Consider the following 26037-nt stretch of genomic DNA (forward strand, 5'->3'; position numbering starts at 1 on the left):
AAGCAAAATCGTCTTTTTACGAGAATATAGATGATCTCATTGATTATAATATTCAGGAGATCCGAAAAAATATTGGAAACCCATAAAGAGACTTATTGGTAATTCAGGGTCAGAATCTATCCCCACTCTTATAGACCAAACATCTCATTTATCTGTTGATGATAATAATAATAATAAAGCTGGTTTTTGTGAAGAGGGTATAAGTCATCATATGCTTAAATACAATGTCGATAGTTTGCAAACCTATCGAGGTTCTTTTTAATTTTTCTTTTATGGAAAATGGCTAAAGTTATGCCTCTCTTTAAAAAAAGGAGATAGAAATTCTATATATATCTATCGTCCCAAATCTCTTCTTTCTACTGTTGGAAAAGTGTTTAAGCACTTGCATAATTATTTTTTGACAATGCTTTATTTACAAGCTTCGAATTGGATGTATGCCTGGTTATTCAACAGTATACCGAGCATTACATTTGTCTAAATCTAGAAGAAAAGAGACATAGAAAAATACTTAGTATATTGACAGTTCTTTTACTGATTTTGTAATGAAAAGGGCGGGATTCCTTCAAGGCTCAGTCTTGGACCCCTCCTTTTCCTTTTTTTATAAATGATATAGCTTATTCGCTGACGACTCCTCTCTTATATGAAGTCATCATTCTCTTGGATTGTTTCCTTTAATCCTAACAAAACTAAAGTAGTTTATATGAAAATTTTAGCTTGTAGTAGTTTGAGCCATTTTTAGTTCAAATGCTAAATGATCTGATCACATCAATGAAATTTACAAATTCGTCATGGAAAATTAAAATCAGAAGGAAAATTAAATTATCAGGAACATATTGGCTTTGAATGTAAATCTAACTCGATCTTATTATAAGCATACATGCAGTCATCATGCAGATGCGCCAAATTCTAAGCAATGCTTTAAACCATTTATTTGCAATACAATACAGTTATTTGAGCAGTTGACCAACGTTTTCAGAATAGGATATGATGTCGTTATAATTTTAAAGTGATACTATTTAAAACCCAACAGAGATATAATTAGAACGAAAAGATAATTAGCGTCCGGTTATTAAAATAGGTCTTATCTTATTATACTGACAATTTAGCACGAAAAATACATCAGGACGTGTCAATCTGACAGATCAACGAAGCGTGTAATAATTGTGAACTAAACTAGGAAGTCGGTTTGACGTCCGGAACTAAATTTAGTGTACATAAATTGGCTACGCACCTAAGAAAAGGTAAATAAACAATCGTGACCTCTAAGACCGCTATGTAAATCACTAGCTATTTAAATGGCACGTGATGGCTACGGCGGTATTTGAGTGGCTCGTAGGATTGTCGTGGGTAGTTTACAAACTTAGCGAGGCAGGGGTACGATTGTCATTCAGGCGATTGCGGCAGGGACTAAAATCTAGCCCTGAGGCGGTCATCATGGATCCAGAGGTGGGGAAAATATCGAAAAATCTCGTGAAGAGCGTATCGACAGGCGAGGTAAGAAGATGAGTTCAGCGTGCATGTCTTACAGATAGCAAGTGTCGGTTTGGGTTATGTAAACATCAGACAGTGGTCATCATTGATAACATGCTGATTGATATGATAATCGGTTATGGGGACACTAACGTGTATGGGAATAAACTGACCACGATCATATTAATAATTGTACATTGGCCTATAGGCCTAGCTAAATGTCACGTGTCAGAAATGCGGACGTACCACGTGCACGTGAGGCCTACTTAACGCAGGCTATATGTACATCTATACCGTATATATATATCGTACAGTTGTATACAAATTAAAATGTATATATATACCTGTACGTATACAATGTACATGTGCAATGTGTTTGTACTATGGAGTAGGGTACATTTCAATGGTAAATAGTACATGTGTACATTTCAATGTTAAATAGTACATGTGTACATTTCAATGTTAAATAGTTTATTTGTATATTTCAATGTTAAATCAAGTTTATTTGTATATTTCAATGTTAAATCAGGGATTTTCCTACAGCAGAATCTGGGGCCGAATAAGAGACCTATTCCCCTCTGAAAATTTAGCTAAAATTCCCAATTTGTAGCTTAAAATTCCCAATCGGAATCTAAAATTGAAAGTCTGAGTAATGTCATTCTTGGTATGAAATTATCATGATATGTTGAATACTAGAAATGAAATAAAAGTCGACTACAATGATTGAATGAACACTACAGTCAACTTGAAATACACTGTATTTCAGATGTACAATAAAAAAAAACAGTTAAATCATAAAATAGTGTTTTTCTTTATTTAGTCATTTTTCTCAATTTTATGTTACGCCGCATAAAATTTCCCAATTCAATGGACCCTGGACCCTGTAAAAAAACTGTAGGAAAATCCCTGTAAATAGTACATGTGTACATTTCAATGTTAAATAGTATATTTGTACATTTCAATGTTAAATAGTATAAATCGCACATGTAAATCATTTTGGTTTATCAAAGTCATTGACAATGTCGTCACAGGCTCGACTGGTTCTGGTTTTGAAAAAAAAAAATATATAAAATAGCCTATATAGCCCTTCACTAACTAGGATTAGGTTCTGTAGATTAGTTGTAATTGATTAATTTTAATTGTCACCAATATGCCAAATGATCTTAATTTAGAAAAAAATCTAGGATTCTTTTTTCTTTTCTTATCTCATATGTTTTAATCTGATTAAAAATTGACTTTCAGAATGTTGCATTGGAAAGTTTTTGGAAGACGCAGTCATGTGTTATAGTGTTTCTGAGGCGGTTTGGATGACCCTTCTGTCGCCTCGCAGCGAGGCAAATGAGTGCCCTAAAACCTCAGCTTGATGCCATCAATGTACGATTGATAGGCGTCGGCTTAGAGGAACTGGGGCTCGACGACTTTCTGAAAGGGGAATTTTTTACTGGAGGTCAGTATACTGTACATGTAGATTTACATTACATGTACATATATACCTATATAACATACAGTAGGCCCTGAGACATCCTAAATGACCCTGATGAATTTGATAGGACGTACAATAAAAACTGAATTGTAAAGTCACTGAATGTCATTATCACTTGAGGTCGGCTGCAAAAGTGTCCAAATAATTTAAAACTCAGATGAGATTCAATCTCTATGTAGCCAGCAGTTATATATAGCCCTTCACTTCTGTGTCAGCTAGGTTTCAGAGAGGTCGACAGCTGACACACATCACCATGTACAGTTTATAGAGCCTGAAAACCTCTACTCTTGATTGACACATGTCATTTATCAGTAAATGTGATGGTGATGGTCATTCTATTCAACAAAGTCTGTATTTTTCTATATTGTACATCACTTAAACAACAATTGAACTGAATTTTATGTTTATTGTGTTTCAATCTTTATGTTTTGTTGTTGTGTCTGAATACAATGTATCTTTAGCAGATAGATAACATACCGTTACATGTATAAATATGGAAGTTTTGTCTGCCTGATTATTCTATAAACCAGCCCAGTCTAGCTTGTGAAATTGTATATATTGTAATAAAAAGCCCAAATGATAATGATTAGAAAACTTTAAACCAAGCATAGATTGCTTTGAATTTCAAACATTAAGCTGTGAACTGTGACTAATGCATTATACATGTATGTACATTCAGAGTTAATCACCCGGATCAATGTCTGCACACCTGAATATTTAGAGTGATAATCAGACTGTAAACATTGAATGAACACCTTAAGTCTGGATTATGTATGTAATAGACATTAAATTCTGGCTGTAGGTAGGGCATAGATTAAAGTCAATCAATGATAATTGGTAAGATTTTCTGAACCTCCCTCTCCAAAAAATTAGAAAATAGAAAAATTTACATATAATTCTACAGATTTTTTCTAGATTTTTTTTTTATTTTTTTAATTTTTTTTTTTGACCTTAAGAACACCAATATATGGCCCAATTTGTCTTGGTACCCCATAAAAAGAACCCATTTCAAACACTTGCCTAAAGCGATAGAGAATAAATTATTTTAGGAGGGCTTCAAAATAGGAACCCTTTCTCTTTTGCCAAAGTGAATTTAGAATTGTGCATTATTTGCTTGTGGTGTGAATGCAATTATCCATTTCTGACTTATTATCATCACATTAAGGGTCAGTTTTTAAAGAAAACTAATTCTATTGTGGCATTTATACTGTCTAAAGTTCAATACATAATATTTGGCTTCACTACCCGAAAATGCCATTTCAGCTATAACATTTAGACAATGTATAATGAAATGCAAATACCAGTAGTTAATATGTTTGTTCAATCACATAAAAAAGTCCCGTATTATTCTGCAAGCTCTACAAACCTTTTTATCCCTTGAAATTTATCTTAATGATTTTGGTTGCAGTAATTTGCTTGGACGATTAGAAAAGTTTTGATTTGGTTTCAGTCTTATGTGAAGACATCAGTGCAAAAAGTTACATCACAAATTAAAGTTTATTTGATTGGCTAAGTCTAAACTTAGTCTGAGATTGTTTCATGATCCTGGAGCCAGAAGTCAGTGCCTTGCAACTGCTCCACTTGGAGATTCAAACCCACAGCCCAGAGTTGAAGTGTTTGTGGCAATATATTTTATATCAAAGAAACACAATTTAACAAAGCATGACAATTTATTGACTCGTGTCCTATCCGGGCCTCGAACTCACGATCTACGGCACCCAATCGCCTAGCCAAACATACCAGCGCCTTCTACCACTGCGCCACATATGCATCCACATCCCCTTTGAGACACATATAACCCCATGCAGCGAAATTAAGCCAGGCTAGTTGCGTATGAAAGGTCGCTAGATGTGACCTCTCATCATGGGATCATATTGTTAAAGAAAAATGTAAAGTGATTCTCCATGAATTTAGTGGTAAAATGTATATATTGCAAGGATCTATATCAGAATGGCATAACAAAATGTATAAAATAATATTTAGAAGATTCTAAAATGTCTAAATTCTAAATTCTCAACCAAGGTTTTTGCCTGCTGTAATATGGCATAAATTTGCCATACAAACAGTAACATTTTACCTGATAAATTGAAAACTTGCATTCCTAACATGTAATGATGTAATATGCATGCAAGATTCAAATCTGATTCTTTATTGATATCAGATCTATCTGCCAGTAAGTGTGTGCAATATCGATGGAAGCATCTCTGAGTCATTTCTAATAAAAGTTTTATGGACAAGAATGTTTCATAATAGTTAAGTGAATATGTATGTACATGTGTATATGTGCCGGGAGTTACTGCAGCTATAAACTATACAATGTACATAGACATTCATGCATCATGAAAGACAAAATATGTAAATTTACACATTATGAACTGTTATCCTATGCAAATATCTGCAATAATGAATGTTTTATTTGACACATGGTCGTTTGCACTAGAACACAATGAACCAATTGATTTTTAATACATATATTATTAAAGGCTCACTACCTTTCCGAAACAGCTTTTAATTTTTAAAATGTGAATGTAAAACTATGACTTGTCATTATGATCACCTTCTGAACAATTTGATTAAAATAATCAAATATGAATTTTCATAACGTGGGTCGTCTTATGTTCCCTGCCATTGCATGATCATCCTAAATATGGTGCTTGGTTTGAATTTCACTGCGTCAGACGGCTACACGACGACATACATATACTGTTGTCATTTATTACACAGGAAATTTTTCATATGTTTGGTGTTGTAATGTCATCTTTTGCCATTGATAAATATTTCCTTATGTTATAAATATTTTTTTTTAAGAAACCTTCAATTCTTGCTCCAGAACGATACTGTGGCCGGAAATTTTAACAGATCTAGAGTACCAATGGTATTTTGTTTAAACGCCCGGCCACTACATATCCGGAGTAAGAAGATTGAGTGATGATATTGAAAGAAATTCATGGGTATTTGAATCAGCTTAATATCCATGGAAACAACATTTTTAGGTCACCATCATCAGATGATAGGCTATTCAAATTGCCTTTCGTCTGTGGTCTGTCCGTACGTTAAAAATTCTTGTTATTGCTATTTCTCAGAAAGAGCTGAAGGGATCTTTTTCAAATTTCATATTAAGGTTCCCCTATAGGGCCCTAGTTATGCATATTGCATTTGGGGACCAATTGGTTAACAAGATGGCCACCAGGCAGCCATCCTGGATTTTGATTGTTAAAGATTGTTATTGCTATTTCTCAGAAAGTACTCAAGGGATCATTCTTAAATTTCATAAGGTCACATTTGTGCATATTGCTTTTTGGACCAATTAGTCAACAAGATGGCCGCTGTCTCAAATTCCATTTGTAGCTTCCCCTTTGGTCCTAGTTGTGCATAGAGCACTTTGGGTCTGATTGGTCAACAAGATGGCTGACAGACCACCATCTTACATTTTGATAGTTGACGTTTGAAAAGTAAGGAAAAGATCCATCTGACAATTGTCAGACAGATCAATCTTTGGTGGGCGCCAAGATCCTTCTGGGATAGGATTATAATCATGTAGGTGGGTTATTTTAATGATGTACATACTTTTAATAATCTAAATTTTGGAGAGTATTTGATTAAGGTGATTTAAACTGATTTTGTGATATTTGATCATGTGTTTGAGGTTACTTTGCAGCATAATTTATCACAAGTGGTGGGTGGGTTACACTATAATTAAGTAATATTAAAATGCTTTTCAAAGCATTCATTTAATACATGTAATGTTAACATTGTGTGGATGCAAGGGGCTGTAATGTTACATTGTGTGGGTGGGGGTGGGGCTAAATAGTCTGTTGAGTGATGTATTTTTACAACCACAACTGAACAAATATGATTCACACACATGTATATTGTAACTGGCTGTAAATTGTAAAGTAATTTAAAGGGCTATTAAATCAGACAGTGTACAATTGTTAGAGGTCTATTTACTACCTAATTGGGTGCTAATTCTGACAGTTTAATGCTGAAAGCTATAATTCCCACATTTACTTACATGGTTTACATTTATAGCCTATATTGAAATTCGGAAACCTTTGACAATTTCGCGGTTCCCATACTGGTTGAGTGGGCATCTTTAATTTGAAGATGTTGCTGTCACATATATGTTGAATCTGATTTAAAGTATTAAAAAATAGTACAGCTATATATAGAACTCTTACTTACCACCAGACTTCATATATATTTTTGTAGCTTTGCCTCAGAATAATTTTAGTTTTGTTTCTAGTTAGGACTTAATGGGACCAGGGTAAGAAATATGATTCAAGATATGGCCTCCAATAGCTCTATAACAATAATTTGATGTCTGCATGAGCCTAGCTGTTTGTGTATTTTAAAAAATGAAGTTATAGATTAATATATTTCTCACCGAACCAATTGATGCTGTATATAGATCTGTTGGATAAAATAAAATGGAGCCAATAATTTTTGTATGGCCTTAGCTTATTCTACTCCTTACATAAATGCCATCATTATGTACATGTACAAATGTACCTGTACAATATTATTATATTATTATATTCTGATACACTGGACAGGTTTGTGTCAGGTTGTTTAGACTGACAAAGCTGGAACACAGGACAGGTTTGTGTCAGGTTGTTTAGACTGACAAAGCTGGAACACAGGACAGGTTTGTGTCAGGTTGTTTAGTCTGACAAAGCTGGAACACAGGACAGGTTTGTGTCAGGTTGTTTAGATTGACAAAGCTGGAACACAGGAGAGGTTTGTGTCAGGTTGTTTAGACTGACAAATCTGGAGCTTAGGAGAGGTTTGTGTCAGGTTGTTTAGACTGACAAAGCTGGAGCTTAGGAGAGGTTTGTGTCAGGTTGTTTAAACTGACAAAGCTGGAGCTTAGGAGAGGTTTGTGTCAGGTTGTTTAGACTGACAAATCTGGAACACAGGACAGGTTTGTGTCAGGTTGTTTAGACTGACAAAAGCTGACACAAGACAGGTTTGTGTCAGGTTGAGACTGAAAAAGTGGAGCACAGGATAGGTTTGTGTCAGGTTGTTTAGACTGACAAAGCTGGAGCACAGGACAGGTTTGTGTCAGGTTGTTTAGACTGACAAAGCTGGAGAACACAGGACAGATTGTGTCAGGTTGTTAGATTGACAAACTGGAACACAGGACAGTTTGTGTCAGGTTGTTTAGACTGAAAAGCTGGACACAGGACAGGTTTGTGTCAGGTTGTTAACTGACAAAGCTGGAACACAGGACAGGTTTTGTGTCAGGTTGTTAAGACTGACAAAGCTGGAACACAGGACAGGTTTGTGTCAGGTTGTTTAGACTGACAAAGCTGGAACACAGGACAGGTTTGTGTCAGGTTGTTTAGACTGACAAAGCTGGAACACAGGACAGGTTTGTGTCGGGTTGTTTAGTCTGACAAAGCTGGAACACAGGACAGGTTTGTGTCAGGTTGTTTAGATTGACAGCTGGAACACAGGACAGATTTGTGTCAGGTTGTAGATTGACAAAGCTGGAACACAGGACAGGTTTGTGTCAGGTTGTATAAACTGACAAAGCTGGAACACAGGACAGGTTTGTGTCAGGTTGTATAAACTGACAAAGCTGGAACACAGGACAGATTTGTGTCAGGTTGTTTAGACTGACAAAGCTGGAACACAGGACAGGTTTGTGTCAGGTTGTATAAACTGACAAAGCTGGAACACAGGACAGATTTGTGTCAGGTTGTATAAACTGACAAAGCTGGAACACAGGACAGGTTTGTGACAGGTTGTATAAACTGACAAAGCTGGAACACAGGACAGGTTTGTGTCTGGTTGTATTAATTGAAAAAAAACCCTGCATATTCAAGCATTCATATCAGCTTTCATATGGCTGCTTATGGGGTCAAATGAATGGATGTATGCATGCATGCAGGGTTGTGATTGGGCCCAATATGAAAATCTTATCATGTACAGTAAACCTTTAAGGTACCATTGTATAGTTATAGTATATGTGGTTGTGACCCCAATCTACAACCTAAATAGGTGCTCTGACCTAGAGACAATATCCTCTCAGCTTTACGTCCCTATGGCGTGATAAAAATGAAGGTAACTTAGTTATATACCTCCCATCGCAATCATGGAATCATGTTTTCTGACCTTCACAGGATTCCTTCTGAGATGACTTTAATGTAAATCAGGTTTCAAATTAAATGAAGCTTTCACTCTCAGTCTATAAGCCATAAGTACATTTCATTGATGTCTACCGATGTGAATAAAGACTAGACTGAAAGTGACAAATATTGTACTTAGGTTACTGGTTGGAAAGGTGATCTATTTGTTTGTAATCTTTGATGTGAATTCATATGGAAAGGCTGCATTGCCGTCATCTTGTTTATTCAGAATCAGTTTTGTTTTGCTATTTCTCTGTTTAAATTAGTTCAGTTTTAGTATTTATAAACATTGAAAACAGTCAAAGATTTGATATTTTATATTCAAGCAGCCAGGGAGTGGTTTCATTTGCCAAAAATTGTCATCATGCGCATATACAATATAAGAAATATAACTTTATAATATATCATACAGTTAAATTTCTTCAAAGTATGGGGAAGATGGGTTTAATTTTCTATTTTTGTAGGAGGGGGAGGTTTTATTGTTTTGGAGGGGGAGGATATGGACTTTCAGAGTAAAATTAAAATAAAACAATTTTGTGTTATTAATTGGCCTTGAATGTGATGAAAAAGCATACCATTAAATAAGATTATATAAGAGTTTAAAGTTTTTTATTTTTTTTTTAGCCCACCATCATCAGATGGTGGGCTATTCAAATCGCCTTTCGTCCGTGGTCCGTCGTCCGTCCGTCCGTCCGTCCGTTCCGTCCTTCCGTCCGTCCGTCCTTCCGTCCGTCCGTCCGTCCGTTAACAATTCTTGTTACCGCTATTTCTCAGAAAGTAGAGAAGGGATCTTTCTCAAATTTCACATGCAGGTTCCCCTAGGGCCCTAGTTGTGCATATTGCATTTTGGGATCAATCGGTCAACAAGATGGCCGACTGGCGGCCATCTTGGATTTTGATAGTTAAAGTTTGTTACCGCTATTTCTCAGAAATAACTAAAGGGATCTTTCTCAAATTTTACATGTAGGTTCCCCTAGGGCCCTAGTTGTGCATATTGCATTTTGGGACCAATCGGTCAACAAGATGGCCGACTGGCGGCCATCTTGGATTTTGATAGTTAAAGTTTGTTACCGCTATTTCTCAGAAAGTACTTAAGGGATCTTTCTCAAATTTCATATGTAGGTTTCCCTAGGGGCCTAGTTGTGCATATTGCATTTTGGGACCAATCGGTCAACAAGATGGCCGACTGGCGGCCATCTTGGATTTTGATAGTTAAAGTTTGTTACCGCTATTTCCCAGAAAGTACTGAAGGGATCTTTCTCAAATTTCATATATAGGTTTCCCTAGGGGCCTAGTTGTGCATATTGCATTTTGGGACCAATCGGTCAACAAGATGGCCGACTGGCGGCCATCTTGGATTTTGATAGTTAAAGTTTGTTACCGCTATTTCTCAGAAAGTACTTAAGGGATCTTTCTCAAATTTCATATGTAGGTTTCCCTAGGGCCCTAGTTGTGCATATTGCATTTTGGGACCAATCGGTCAACAATGATGGCCGACTGGCGGCCATCTTGGATTTTGATAGTTAAAGTTTGTTACCGCTATTTCTCAGAAAGTAGAGAAGGGATCTTTCTCAAATTTCACATGCAGGTTCCCCTAGGGCCCTAGTTGTGCATATTGCATTTTGGGATCAATCGGTCAACAAGATGGCCGACTGGCGGCCATCTTGGATTTTGATAGTTAAAGTTTGTTACCGCTATTTCTCAGAAAGTACTAAAGGGATCTTTCTCAAATTTTACATGTAGGTTCCCTAGGGCCCTAGTTGTGATATGCTTTCATTTTGGGAATTTTCAAAATAGGACCACATGTATTCCCTGGGCCCTAGTTGTGCATATTGCATTTTGGGACAATCGTCAACAGATGGCCGACTGCGGCCATCTTGGATTTTGATAGTTAAAGTTTGTTACCGCTATTTCTCAGAAAGTACTAAAGGGATCTTTCTCAAATTTTACATGTAGGTTCCCCTAGGGCCCTAGTTGTGCATATTGCATTTTGGGACCAATCGTCAACAAGATGGCCGACTGGCGGCCATCTTGGATTTTGATAGTTAAAGTTTGTTACCGCTATTTCTCAGAAAGTACTTAAGGGATCTTTCTCAAATTTCATATGTAGGTTCCCCTAGGGCCCTAGTTGTGCATATTGCATTTTGGGACCAATCAGTCAACAAGATGGCCGACCGACTGACGGCCATCTTGGATTTTGATAGTTAAAGTTTGTTACCGCTATTTCTCAGAAAGTACTAAAGGGATCTTTCTCAAATTTTACATGTAGGTTCCCCTAGGGCCCTAGTTGTGCATATTGCATTTTGGGACCAATCGATCAACAAGATGGCCGACTGGCGGCCATCTTGGATTTTGATAGTTAAAGTTTGTTACCGCTATTTCTCAGAAAGTTTTGAAGGGATCTTTCTCAAATTTCATATGTTGGTTCTCCTTGGGCCCTAGTTGTGCATATTGCATTTTGGGACCAATCGGTCAACAAGATGGCCGACTGGCAGCCATCTTGGATTTTGATAGTTAAAGTTTGTTACCGCTATTTCTCAGAAAGTACTTAAGGGATCTTTCTCAAATTTCATATGTAGGTTTCCCTAGGGCCCTAGTTGTGCATATTGCATTTTGGGACCAATCGGTCAACAATGATGGCCGACCGGCGGCCATCTTGGATTTTGATAGTTAAAGTTTGTTACCGCTATTTCTCAGAAAGTACTGAAGGGATCTTTCTCAAATTTCATATGTAGGTTCCCCTACGACCCTAGTTGTGCATATTGCATTTTGGGACAGATCGGTCAGCAAGATGATCGACAGGTTGCCATCTTGAATTTTGATAATTGAAGTTTGTTACTGCTACATATCTCAGAAAGTACTGAAAGGATCTTTCTCAAGGTTCATATATAGTATGTAGTAAAAGTTTGAAAAGCAGGGAAAAGATCCCTCTTTCTGTTGTCAGACATAGATCATTCTTTGGTGGGCGCCAAGATCCCTCTGGGATCTCTTGTTTTGTTTGAAATACGTAAGATTTAAGACTGGATCCCCAGTAACCATTTTGTTCTTTCATTTCAGACTTATTTCTAGATTTAAAGAAGCAATGCTATAAAGATTTAGGATTTAAAAGGTAAAGTATATTGTTTAAATGTAAAGTACATGTATTGTTTAATTGTAAAGTTTTGTTCAATTGTAAAGATATTCACTAAAATCATTTTATGTTAATGAACCGAGTACTTTGCCTGATTGTCATAATGTGAACAGTTTTTGTTTTTCTCGTGATACCAGAGAACTACACTGCAGATATAAATATTGTGTTTCTAATTCTCTGTATTTTCAGACTCAACTTTTTTAGCCTTTTTCCTGCCATTTTTGCGAAAACTTCACGTGATGCCATGGATAAGGTAAGTAAGAATACATGAGAGACATATCCTGTTAGCTTACAGTGTTTAACTTAACATTTACCAGTAATACCTATAATGAGACGGCAGTGACTGAGTGGTTAAGGTGTTCCAAAATATTACCACTACTTTAGTCATTCACTTCCGGATTTAAAGTTCAGATTTCAAGTAGGACAGTGGTTAGGTTACTCTAAACCAACGGTCAATCTTCTTTGGGTATTCTGGCTTTTATTCCTCAACCTTCTAAACCAGCTGGCACATCCTGCAATTGACCGATCCCCAGGCAGTATGAAGCCATGTCTTGTGGTTGCAGCAGCACATGCACATGTTTCCATCAATGTCAGATCAAACATCTTAGCATATTTGCAAAGGCATATGCACACTGGTGGAGATATATCTATCAATGACCTTGACGGATCATATGGCGTAACCCAAAAACAAAAAAAAGAAACAGATGTCTATAGTAAAAAGAATTAAACTCGAGGAGATAAGGATAAGATATGAGCAGAGTGAACAAAATTTCTGTTATTTCCAATATTTCAATGCCCTAATAATTTTATAAGTTGAATCACCAGTGTGTGACCATTGAACTGATGCAACGATATGGTACTACTTTATATAATTACTGTGTTAATTAGTTTTCTGTTATAGTTATAATCATAAGCCAAGTAGTATGTTTATGTTGCTACCATTAGTATTACAAGCGTTATAATTGTGTTACCATTATTGAGAGACTATGTACATATGACTATTGGCTTGTTGATGATGATCAAATTATACTCGGGGCTTAAAGTCCCTTAAATAAGATTTGTAGTGGTACATATAGGTTGCAGTATCATCTGCCACCATAATTAAATAATTCACCTAAATATGGTCAAACACTGATAAATATTTTTAGGGAAGAGGTGGGAGTTGTTACAGGATGTAAATTAAGAGAATTAGCTGTCTGTAAAGCCATCACGAGCTAGAGGAATTTCCTTTTATCCTACAGTACTTAGTGTTAACTAGGATTTCTAACCCACTAAAAGGTCACTTAAAAAGTCATTAGAGGCTGCAAAGAAAGTAGAGATTTTTTTTACAAGGATAACTCAGTGTTAACTGTTATATGTCATTGTACAGGTATAGAGATTATTTATAAATTTAATTATTGATACATCTAGCATATCTGTTTTGACTTTATGTTGAAAAATGAAAAACAAATTTCTTCTGATGAAATGTTCTAAGATAGCATTGTGAACACATCACTTGAGCTATTGAGCTTTGCAGTTACTGGTAAAACTATAATTATGATTAGAACTTGGCGGGACGCACAAGCTCTTGAACATGTATTGTCGTTAGCTACTTGTATTTACTTTTAATGATCATGACTTAGCTCCATGGAACCCTCTTGAACATGTATTGTCGTTAACTGCTCGTATTTACTAATCATCAGGACTTGGCTGAGACCCTCTTGAAAATGTATTGTTGTGAATGTTTACTCATCTAGACAGCTTAGTGGTCACTAACAGTAGGCCATTACACCAATACACAAACCTCTACCTAACTATACACAGCGACCATATGTTGTAGTGGACTTTGTACAGATGATCATTATCACATGGGGGTACTAATCCTTCTATCCTCTGTAGATTATCTTTCCATGGAGCCAACCATGTAGTTATTATTTCACTTCATATTAATCATTACCTTTAAAAAGTTCAGAGTTATAGGTACATTTAACCTTCCGATAATGAATTCACAATTAGTGGGTTTTTAAGGGCCATCATAGAAAAAATTGTCCATATATAGACATACTGGTTTAGATTTTCACTTTTGGCAATGGATTCACTCTTTCTTATTAAGGTGGTATATTTGATCGTCACAATAACATGTAGGTCATTGTGACCTGTATTTTGACCTATGACCTGTACATGTAATAACTTAAAACAGCATGACTGGGTTCATTCTCTTCACAAACTTGTCCCTTGATACATGTGTGTCCTTTCTTCATGTTTAACCTTCTTTTCGGTATTCATAAAGTTATATACATTGTTGGCCACTTTGACCTACCTTTTGACCTATACATGTAACACACATGAAATTAAAAACTTGATGTGGATTTCATCAGGTGTCCCAGAATCTTCATACTGTACATGAGGTGTATAATGATGCATCAGTATGACTCGATCACAACCAGAATTAGGTTTATGACCTATGACCTATGGGGTACTTCATAAAGATTGAACACACTCTCCTCTGAAACGTTGTTCACAAGATACCTACATGTGGGTAGGTAACATATACAAATGTATATCAGCATCTGTCAAAATCAAAAGGAAGTCAATTTAGCATAAAATTTTATTTCTAAAGTAAAACCTTATCTGTCCTCTATCACTTACGACTTTAGTCGGCTGTTAAGGTAAAAGACATAATGGTCTTTGTTGTCAATGCATATACATACATGTATATAGTTCTAGTCTTTGCATGTAGACATTGCAAAGACAGATTCAACATTTATTGAAATAGCATTGCCATCGGGGACCTCAAATAGTCATTTAATGCAAAAAGTGGACTTGATACAGAGGTGGTTTACTGTAACCTGAGTTGTTAAAAAATATCATACTTTACGTAATTTAGATCTTCGCAATTTCTCTTGAAAGTCGGGCCATTATAACCTGGTGTATGAGTTATGGTCTATTGTAAGGTTATTTTACAATGGCAAACTCACTGAGCCATAAACTATATGTATATCCATTTTTTCTGTATTTGCTATAACTAAACTTGTCAAGTCAATCAAACCAATCTCCGTTACCATCACCATATATATATCACCATACATATGTATATGTAAATATAAGTGTGTACGTGACCGCTGCATGTTGTTTATAACAGATTTTCCCTTATTATCAAAACAATTGATTATAACACCCTGCAGCATATTTAACTATCACATTTTTAGGACATGACTTAGAGTGTGTTGCCGCGGCTATCATAGATTTGATACAGTATTCCAATCCTGTATTGCAATTTACATGCATTTACATAAAAAAGTATGCATCCTGATGTCTACATGTGCATTCTTTTGACCTCATAATACTGTCCATTATAGTCAATAGGAAAGTAGAGTCTAACATCCAGACAATCCATTGTTATATATATATATAATCATTGTATATGTAATGTAAGCACTTTTGCACAGAGACAATGTCTCACCACAGTACTGTTTATATACAACTGTATCTTTTCTACTTAGGTCAAGAAGCTTTGCTTTTCCATGAATCTATTTAGTCCTGTTATGTATTAATTTTACATGAAGATATTATGCGGACATGCAAGACTGGGGAATTCAGACATTTGCACAATCTTATAGCTATAGAGCTTGATCTAACTTCCCTCGATCACCCTGCAGTTTTATGCTCTAAAACACTAAGATGCTCATATATATTTTCTTTGATTCCAAGTGTTACATTGTAATGCCATAGCATGCATTCAACATGTACTATATTGAGGCATTATGAGGTCAGTTGGTTTCCTTGTGGTAGCCTGTGTGTGGCTAATATAACTACCCATTTTGTATACAAGGTACCATTTCTTAAGGTCACCTGATCAATATAGGTCATGGTACAAATTAGGTGACCTTTTGTTAGTCCTCCGCTGTATGTCATCCGTTAATTTTTCCTTGTGAAAACGATAACTTGAGTAATATTAACTGAACTTAATGATACTTTGTATGCAGGCTAACATTGGGTAATTAGATATATGTCAGACTAGTTCAAAAATAGGATTTATTTGAAAGTAACTTTTAGAGTTATTGCCCTTTGTAATGATAATAACCTGTATAAATTACCTTGTAACTAAATTAATTAGCTGTTTATGCAGCCTAGTAATAGTAAGATTGCAGACAAGTTTGAAAATCAGAATTATTGGACAGTAATTTTCAGAGTTATTGCCCTTTGTAATGATAAACCCCATTGGACCTTGTGAATTACTACAACTTGTCAACCAGTAGATATTTACCAGGCTTAATGAAACTAAATGTAAACTTAGCAGTCTAAAATTGTGGAAATTGTCTAACAGCAACCTACAGATTATTACCTTTTATACTGATTTATTTTTTTGACATTGACATTGTCAACTAATGAATATACATTCTGAAATGCTCAAGGAGACTGTAGATAATGCTTGTCTGAAGGGTAAATTTCCTGCAATCAGCATATTAAGATCAATCTGCTTTTCAAATCACTGAGAAACCCAAGCCAATATGTTATATATATATTGTTGAGTAACGACAAGGGAAATAGTATTGTGTAACTTGTATTGTTATCAGTGTGTAACAGAGTTTGATTTGGAAAATGTATGTAAACATTTAAACTATGACACCTTCATTGATTATAGATTACTTCTGTGATTCATATCTCCACTCACTTTATAAGGAATTCCCAGTGAATATGACAGGATAATTGGGTTGCTAATGCTAAATGATGCCGTAATTGCAGTACATTAAACTGATGGCACTTTTAGCTCAGAAAATGTGTAGAAGCTGTTAAAGTATTTAGGAAAAATCGATTTTAGACAGCTTTGTTGTCATGATACAGATGGTCTGAAGTCGTTTAGGAACCATCTGATGTCTGTTATTGATATTCTCTGTCTACTAGTACTGAGCCTTTTACTACAGACTGGATAGGTCTGGGGTTATAAATTCTAAATGTCACATGGTTTTAGCTTTTTTGCAAGTATAGAAGAGTAGAATAATGAACAATAACAAAGGCTGTGTCTGACAATTGTATCATATTATATTATGTTATATGTGGCTGCAGTTTAAACAGAATTTCTGTTATAAACAGTTTTATGTAAACATGCAGTAAAAATTTTGCATCAATTAGCACTAATGATGAAGTGTTAAATTCCATTGCTAATTGATAGTATTAACAAGATGAGGTGATAAAAACATGCCCTTAATGAGTCCACTACCAATAACAATCAATGACATTAGATGGTATGGAATATACGGTATGGGTCATTATTGAGTTGGTATGTATACTTTATAGTAGATAACAACATTCATGATAAGTCATATAAGGAGCCTGCCATTTAGATATTATACTCTGTCTCATTCTACATGTGTTTTGTACAGACTTTGTCATTATTACACAATCTTGAATTTCTGAAAATATAATATCTCATAAGGACCAGGTGAGCTTATGTCATACCGTGACGTCCGTCATCCGTCCGTCCGTCCGTCAACAATAGACTTCTTCTCGATAACCGCTAGTCGGAATTCAACAAAATTCGACTGGTAGCATCCTTATGGGTTACTGACTGAAAATTGTACAAATGATGGGGCTGACCCCCCAGGGGCCTGAGGGGCAGGGCCAAAAGGGGTCAATTTGGCTATTTCCATATAAATACTTTCTTCTCTGAAACTAAGCATGGGATATAGCACTCATAATGCAATGGTAGCACCCTTATAGGGTGGGGATTCAAAATTGGCTTCTCTGAAAATAAGCATGGGATAGCACTTATAATGCAATGGTAGCATCCTTATAGGATGGGGATTCAAAATTGTACTATTGATAAGGCTGACCGCCCAGGGGCTTGAGGTGTGGGGTCAATTTGGCTATTTTCATGTAAATGACTTCTTCTCTGTAACTAAACATGGGAGAGCACTCATAATGCAATAGTAGCATCCTTATAGGGTGGGGATTCAAAAAATTGTAAAAATGATAGGGCTGACACTCTATGGGCCTTAGGCGTGTTGCCAAAAGGTAATTAGGCTACTATTTTCATATGAATTACTTCCTCTCCGAAATTATGCATTTGATAGCATATATTCGTATGGTATCTATATCATCATTATATGGTTGGGATTCAAAATTAAACAAATCGTTGGGTCAATTTGTGTTTGTGATTTTTGAATCACTAGATACTAAATTACAGAATTACTCAAAGAAAAAAACCAACAGGTGAGCGATACAGGCCCTCTGGGTCTCTTGTTTACTTCAGAAGAATATGTCTAATGCATGCTGAACTAAAATTAGTTAATCCTTTTCCAGAAAATGTAATATTCTGCTTCCGTAGCCTCTTACAATTAACCTTATGCAGGTAATACACATATGTAATTAATACGTACAGTAATCTTGAGTTCTAAAAAAGCTACCTGATTATATGTACAGTAATTTTATCTTGTATAGTACATTACTGTATAATATTAAATAAACCTTTATGACCTAGCAATATATATGGCTTTGTAGTACATAGATTACAAATAAATCAGTGGATTTAAGTGGGAGTCGAGTACATGTATGAATGAAATTCTTGGATGAAACACCTATATTTAATGAGAATTTATTTTTTAGATTTAATAGGGAATGTTCCAAGTTATCTAAAAAAAATCTTATAACAAGTTTAAAGTAAAATAGGCCAATATTTCAAGTGATTTGGTGGGGAAATTAACCTGATGTTATCTTGTATTTATTGAATGTATGAACAATTCTGGTATATATAAAGGTGTGTTTGAGACTAAGATTAGAATTTAACTGCCAATATTAGATTCTGCCTAGGAACAGTAAATATGACATTAGATTATATTGAAATGCCTATTATAAGGACATTTGATTTAGTGATGGCTCATGATTTATGTTGTAATATCCGCTGGTTTAAAATCTTTGATGAGTAATTTTACTTGAATGTACAGAATGTGTGATGTGATATTTAATTATATCTAGCATGTTGTTGACATTTTGAAATTGTAACTTGAGGTTTGGAAATTTTATAAACCTGAAAGTGATTAACATGCAATAGATGAAATCAGACACCTGCATACTTTGAAAATCTCAATGATCCCTGAATTTTCACAAGCCATTTGTATTGTTATAATACATAGACTAGTGGATATATGCGTGTCAGTAAAATTGCTAAAGTACAGATTTAAAAAAAGATATGTATTATCATAGTTCAACATTGAGATACCAAGTTTATTTGTAGCTTCTCAGTAATTAGCATAACTGGACTATATTTAAAGATGCTCCACCGCTGACAAATGGTATTTTTTCTCTATCAAAAATAGGTGCAGACAAATTGGTATTTTTCTTTAGTTACAAAAGTTACTGTCTTTACACCATTGAAAAGTTTGAACTTCTTATTTTACTCAAAGATAAAAAAATTAGAAAATTAATTAATTGCATCCCGAAAAATTCCATGACACTTTGTCCTATACCGTCTTTGCTAATAACAGAGTTAGCTCCCTTGTGAGAAGGTATCGATTGTTACGTCATTATTTTGTGTGTGCAATTCACATCGTTTTCTCCGAAACGTATGACGTTACGCTCACAAACACATGATGTCACAATCAATACCTATCCGCAAGAGCAGATGACTCTGTAATATACAAATTAGGAATATGGAATGAAGTACTGAGTGTGCATGCACCAAGGGCAAAATAAATTATGTTATTGGTTATTTTGTATTTATTTGACACATAATCATACAATTAAACATCAGTTATTGTTCAAATGATGGGTGTCGTTTATGCTCTGTTGGCGATGGAGCATCTTTAAGCCATGTTTTAAGACTGTCAACTGCTTCATCATTACTTATAAGGGCTAAATAATTGACCAATCGCCAGGCAGTGTGTCTATAGAGCCAAATAACCTATGGCTGCAAAGGCATGACATGTACCTGTTCAAGAAATGCAAACTCTTGTGCGGTAGCTGGACGGTTTGATTGACAACTGGTGATCCATGCATCTATTAAACATGCTGCACCCATGATTAAAGCCAACTTAATGTTTTGGTATATACTTTATCTTTTTATGTCCCTGCCCAGCCATGAAATGACTCTTGCGTTTGATATAGTATTACCTGTGATGCCAGTCCTGTCCTGCCCGTTTGTGTCATTGAGTCCCGTTCTGTTACGGCCGATTATCTCCCTTATTGATGTATGACTCGGCCCCACCTCACTCTAGGAGTGGACAGTTCCCTCCTTTAGTAGGAGTTATGAAGGGGTTTCTTCTTGCTGAGGGACCAAATGTAGGTAATATATTGTGCTTAATGTGTTATGTATTGAGGAGTAGGATATTAATTGTTTATGTGTCTTTACTTTATTTATCAGCAGTACTATGACATGCATAGATTGAATTCTGCCACACCAGGAGGTTAGAGATTAAATTGAATACAGCTGATCCATTTAATGTTAAAGAAAACATTACATAATTAGTAAACACTAATTATGTAGTTTCTTGGGCGTTCTTCTTAAACAAATCTGATCTTACTTCTATTAACTCCAAAGAATATCTGTTAATTGTTAACGTGGATTATTTAACATATGATTGCCCATTGGTAAAGGTGTTCTTGACCTGAAACATTACCACATACTATATGATCAGCCCACAATCCACCCCAAACTCTTGATTGAGATGTATGTTAATTAGAACCCATCTGAGGCAGAGACCAGGCACTGACCAATATTCAGTTGATGGTTTTTCTTTCGGTACTTCAGATATCTCTGTTGGGTGTAGTATTGTTCTGTACGTATCTAAGGCGGCATGCTTCAATGAGATAGTATAAAGCAGCCTCCCAAAACATCCACACACCACAACACATTACACATATGGGAGGCCGTCCTTAGATGGCCCTGCCTGTTATTAATCTAGGACATTAATCCCTAATAAACAAAACTCTTCTCCACCTTCTGAATCTTGTATATAATCAAATAAATGACATTCAACATGATGTAAAATAAAAATAGATTCATATATAATCAAATAAATGACATTCAACATGATGTAAAATAAAAACAGATTCATAAATCTTGTGTGGCTTTTAATTTCAAGGTAAACTGGCATTGCAAACGGAGTTATCTTTTTCGATTAGGGTACTAAATGTAAGGTTAAAGTGAATAGTCGGGCAAAGAAAACCAGTCTAAATGCGTTCATTAGCCTTCCAAAAGTTCTCACTTATTAATACGACGGTCAAGTTCTGCTTACATTTCCCAGTTCTGACCATTGAAATAAATAAAAGTTGAAGCATTGAAAGCGAGGCTGCGTGGAAATGTAACCACCGACATAGTCAGCCGGGAGGACGTTTTAGGATTCCTTAACTTAAAATTGATTTCTTCGTACGCAGACAGATTTTGACGAGAGATATTCTATTTCTATTTCATAAGAAATTATATTGGATACATTCACACCATTTTTACCGACTTCAGTCATCCTTGCCCGACTGTTCACTTTAAGCCTCAGGTACTAAATATGAGGTCAGGGTATACATACTAAATATGAGGTCAAGTAATAAATATGAAGTCATATGGTACTAAAAATGAGGACTCAGGGTACTAAAAATGAGAACTTAGGGTACTAAAAATGAGGACTCAGGGTACTAAAAATGAGGACTCAGGGTACTAAAAATGAGGACTCAGGGTACTAAAAATGAGGTAATTGTAGTAAATTAACATATGAGGTCGGGGTACTCAATATGATGTCAGAGTGATAAAAATGAAGCCAACTTAATATGAAGTGTACTAATATGAAGTCAAGGTACTAAATATGAGGTCAGGGTACTAAATATGAGGGCAGCTTCAAGTACTAAATACATGTATGAGGGCAACATGACATATCTTTCTACTGTTCGATACTGAAGTTCTTATTTTACTGAAATATTGTAAGTGTTGATCATTGTTGTGATCAACAATCTGTAAGATAATAATGACAGAAGTTTTGAATCTGCTAGAGGTATAGAAATTATTGAACATTCCCCATCTATCTATATACAGACAACTGTCTTTGAAAAGTCAAACATAAAATGGTTAAAAGCACAAACAGACATAATATAGTGATAATTTTGGACTGTTAAAAATCTGTGGAAGAAAATTAATGTAGACCTCAATGAATATTTATCATTGTCTTTTACCACAATCTCTGATCTTAAGACTAGATTTTGTATATTTATTACCCATAAACATTGAAAAAGGTACTTTTTGTGTTTTTTTCCATCTTTAGAATTTTAAAAATATACGGTAGACAAAAAATGAACACATCAAAAAGAAAATATTTCAATGGGACATACCAGTTCTCATCTAGATAAATATACATGTACATTAGTATATAAATACATATATGTGTATAGGAATTTTATCTCCCAAGCATCTTTATTGGGAGATATAGAGTGAAGAATTCAGACACAATAACTGATAACTTAAGATGCGGTCTCCCAGAAAATCTGCAGACCATAAAATTGACATAGAAGGACATGAGACACTCTACGTGCTCATGTTACATATTATGTAACTGATACCATCAAACATCTCCAATAGTATGGGAGTGATGGAAAGGAGATCCAGCTATCATACTGTTTATATTTATCTATTATAGCCTGGTTGAGAGGGCACTATTGCCTCATAGTATTGTCGAGGGATGGAATAGTGCCCGAGCCGAAGGCCATCACCCTGACATGAGACCGTTTTCCATGTCATCGCAAACTTTGAGAAGCACGTCAAGCGATAGGCCTACCTCGCAACGCTATCTTCATTTCCACACCACGTTGTTACATTAAAAGTACAATATATAAATTGTGGCATAGATATGGGATTCTATAAAAGCGGGATTCAGCTTCATGAAAATTAAAAGTAGATCAATATAGAACATTAGTGAACAGTCTTCTGTAGAAAAGCAAGATTTGCTTCCATCCCCGCACAAATCAGCCTGTCCGCCATCTTGACGTCTTGGTCGAAGCGCAACGTTATAATGACGTCATGTAATGGTGACGTCACAATACATTCACATTCAATTTCGCGCCACTTCAATAGTGCCCGCTTGCCCGGGCACTATTGCAAATAGTATCCATGTGTGTAGCCAATCAGAATCCAGTATTCTGTCAAGTGATGTACTAATGTCTCCTAAACTTGTTTATTAAATGTAAATATATTTATGACTAAACCTAGATGTTTACATATATAGCTATATAATATAGCATGAAAGTAGTTGTAAAAGGACCAATTTGTAGATCGAAAAAGCCTTGATTTTATAGCAGTTCAAATTGATGCCAGTTTAGAAAGTACTATATGAAATCTTAAAGTCCTTGGCAATGGGGATGATAAATGTATATTGGGTAATAACATTGATATTATCAAAAATGTTAGCTCAGTATACCAAGATATTACCTCTGGTGGTTTTGAACTCTTGACCTTAGTTGGAGGAATGGTAGCTAGATTTACATAATCACAAACACTTTAACCACAGGTCCTCTGCACCCCTCTTATCCCTATACATTCTTATAAATGTAATAGGTAGTTATATCAATAATTTAAACAGAAACTTTTCGATTAATATATAATCTGTATATGTATAAATTTACATATCACAACCCTTAGTTTTCTGTGGATAGACAACATAGCAATTTGGAGCCTGTTCAAGTAAATAACAAAAATGTTTCGAAGGGAACATACAAGTTATTTGGCATCTGAAATTTAGCATCTTTAATAAAACAAATGCCCTGAGAGTTTCCCTGGCTGCCTGCTGCATGTCTGCTGTAAATGCTTTCAACGTGGAGTGATTATTTTTTTTCATATTTTGTTAATAATTTCAGGCCAAGAAAGAGAAGATTGATGGCAACCTAAAGGGTGACGGCATGCAGAATGGAGGAATTCTTATTGTAGCAGCAGGTACAGTGTTAACAATCTGATTTGGTTAAATCTATAATTTGTATCATGTATGAGTGTATAGCATGGTCAACTTTCTAGAGATGCATATACATGTGACTTTCAACTTGATAGGGCCAACACCATTTTTAGCTCACCTGGTCCGAAGGACCAAGGTGAGCTTATGCCATCCGTGGTGTCCAGCGTCCGTCAACAATCGTTTTCTTCTCCATAACCGCTGGTCAGATTTCAACAAAATTTGACTGGTAGCATCCTTACGAGCTACTGAATGAAAATTGTACAAATGATGAGGCTGACCCCCAAGGGGCCTGAGGGGTGGGGGTCAAAAGGGGTCAATTTAGCTATTTCAATATAAATGACTTCTCTGAAACTAAGCATGGGATAGCACTCGTAATGCAATGCTAGCATCCTTATAGGGGATTCAAAATTGTATAAATGATGGGGCTGACCCCCCTTGGGGCCTGAGGGGCGGGGTCAAAAGGGGTCAATTTGCCTATTATCATATTAACAACTTCTGCTCTGCAACTAAGCATGGGATAGCACTCATAATGCAATGGTAGCATCATTATAGGGAGGGGATTGAAAATTGTACAAATGATGGGGCTGGCCCCCAGGGGCCTGAGGGACGGGGTCAAAAGGGGTCAATTTGGCTATTTTCATATAAACGACTTCTTCTCTGCAACATAGCATGAGAGAGCACTTATAATGTAATGGTACCATCCTTACAGGGTGGGGATTCAAAATTGTACAAATGATGGGGCTGACCCCCCGGGGGCCTGTGGGGCAGGTTCAAAAGGGATCAATTTGGATATTTTCATATATTAAAAACTTCTTCTTCTCTGCAGCTATAAGCATGAGAGAGCACTCATAATGCAATGGTAGCATTCTTAAAGGGTGGGGATTCAAAATGGTACAAATGATATAAGAGTCTTTGAGAAAATTACAAAAAAAAAGCAGGTGAGTGATACAGGCCCTCTGGGCCTCTTGTCATAATTTGTAGAAATGAAGTATATATATGGTTAGCTTAATTCATATGGAGTAGAAATGGTCATAATATATGGGAAAAGTCAGCTGTATGATCTTCATGACAAGGTTGTATAATCTATTTGTTTTTAAATAGCACATGCATATACATAATTACCAGTAGGTGTTATTAAAACAAAAAAGTAAAAAGCAATAATTATGATAATTTGAATGTATGAAGATACAACGGGAAAGAATTGCTTGATGATAATACTGTAATAAATTACATAACACTTTGAATTCATCATCCATATATAATGACATACATTCCAAAAGCATTTGGGAACAGTAATATGTTGTGGCTGCAATATGGCCAAGGGGAGATAATTGTAACTTATAGGTTTGACTAATTCCTTTCTGACTAAAGTCAGCGCTTATAACAGATCAAAGAGTAATCTTTTATAAGTAAATATAATATATGCCTATATATATATATCTACTTTACGAAGTGGAGCATTTGTTACCTTTACTGTACCTACCTGGTTGACCTCAAGTATCTGTCTATACTTCCATATACCATACACACTAGATATGTAGTATTTAACCCAAATAGATGTGTTTGTTTGGTTTGCTCTATTGCAAAACTCTTACCATTCTATTTTTGTCCTTTGCTTGGCCATATGTGAGTAAAAATGTATTATCATAAGACTGTGCAAAGATTTTACTAAATGCATACACGTTTAAATAGAGGTAGTATTTTCTGTGTCTCACACATAACTACTCCATATTCTTTCATCACTTGAGTTGCTTGAAATAAAAAAAAGGATTTTTTATTTGTTTGTTTACAAAATGTAAAACATTGTACAATTGCTAAGTAAACATGTTTATTTTCTTAACAGATGTTTTTTTAAATGAAGCAGATGATGAAATGTCCAAATTCACATTTCCCACGGGTGCATTGTTTACTAGTCCCATA

At 35.5% G+C, this 26037-nt stretch overlaps 1 protein-coding gene across 1 annotated transcript in view; it reads left to right on the plus strand.

Moving 5' to 3' along the window:
- The first annotated feature begins 1249 nt into the window (after positions 1-1249).
- LOC138320415 (prostamide/prostaglandin F synthase-like) overlaps positions 1250-26037 on the plus strand; it is a 32464-nt gene continuing 7676 nt past the window's right edge. Inside the window, exons 1-5 of the mRNA XM_069263377.1 lie at positions 1250-1494; positions 2713-2917; positions 12145-12196; positions 12407-12470; positions 24026-24101. Of these exons, the coding sequence (XP_069119478.1) occupies positions 2809-2917; positions 12145-12196; positions 12407-12470; positions 24026-24101 (301 nt within the window). The 5' untranslated portion in view covers positions 1250-1494; positions 2713-2808. The remainder of the gene's footprint in view (positions 1495-2712; positions 2918-12144; positions 12197-12406; positions 12471-24025; positions 24102-26037) is intronic.

This window comes from Argopecten irradians, chromosome 1 (assembly GCF_041381155.1).
Source record: "Argopecten irradians isolate NY chromosome 1, Ai_NY, whole genome shotgun sequence".
Classification (NCBI taxonomy): domain Eukaryota; kingdom Metazoa; phylum Mollusca; class Bivalvia; order Pectinida; family Pectinidae; genus Argopecten; species Argopecten irradians.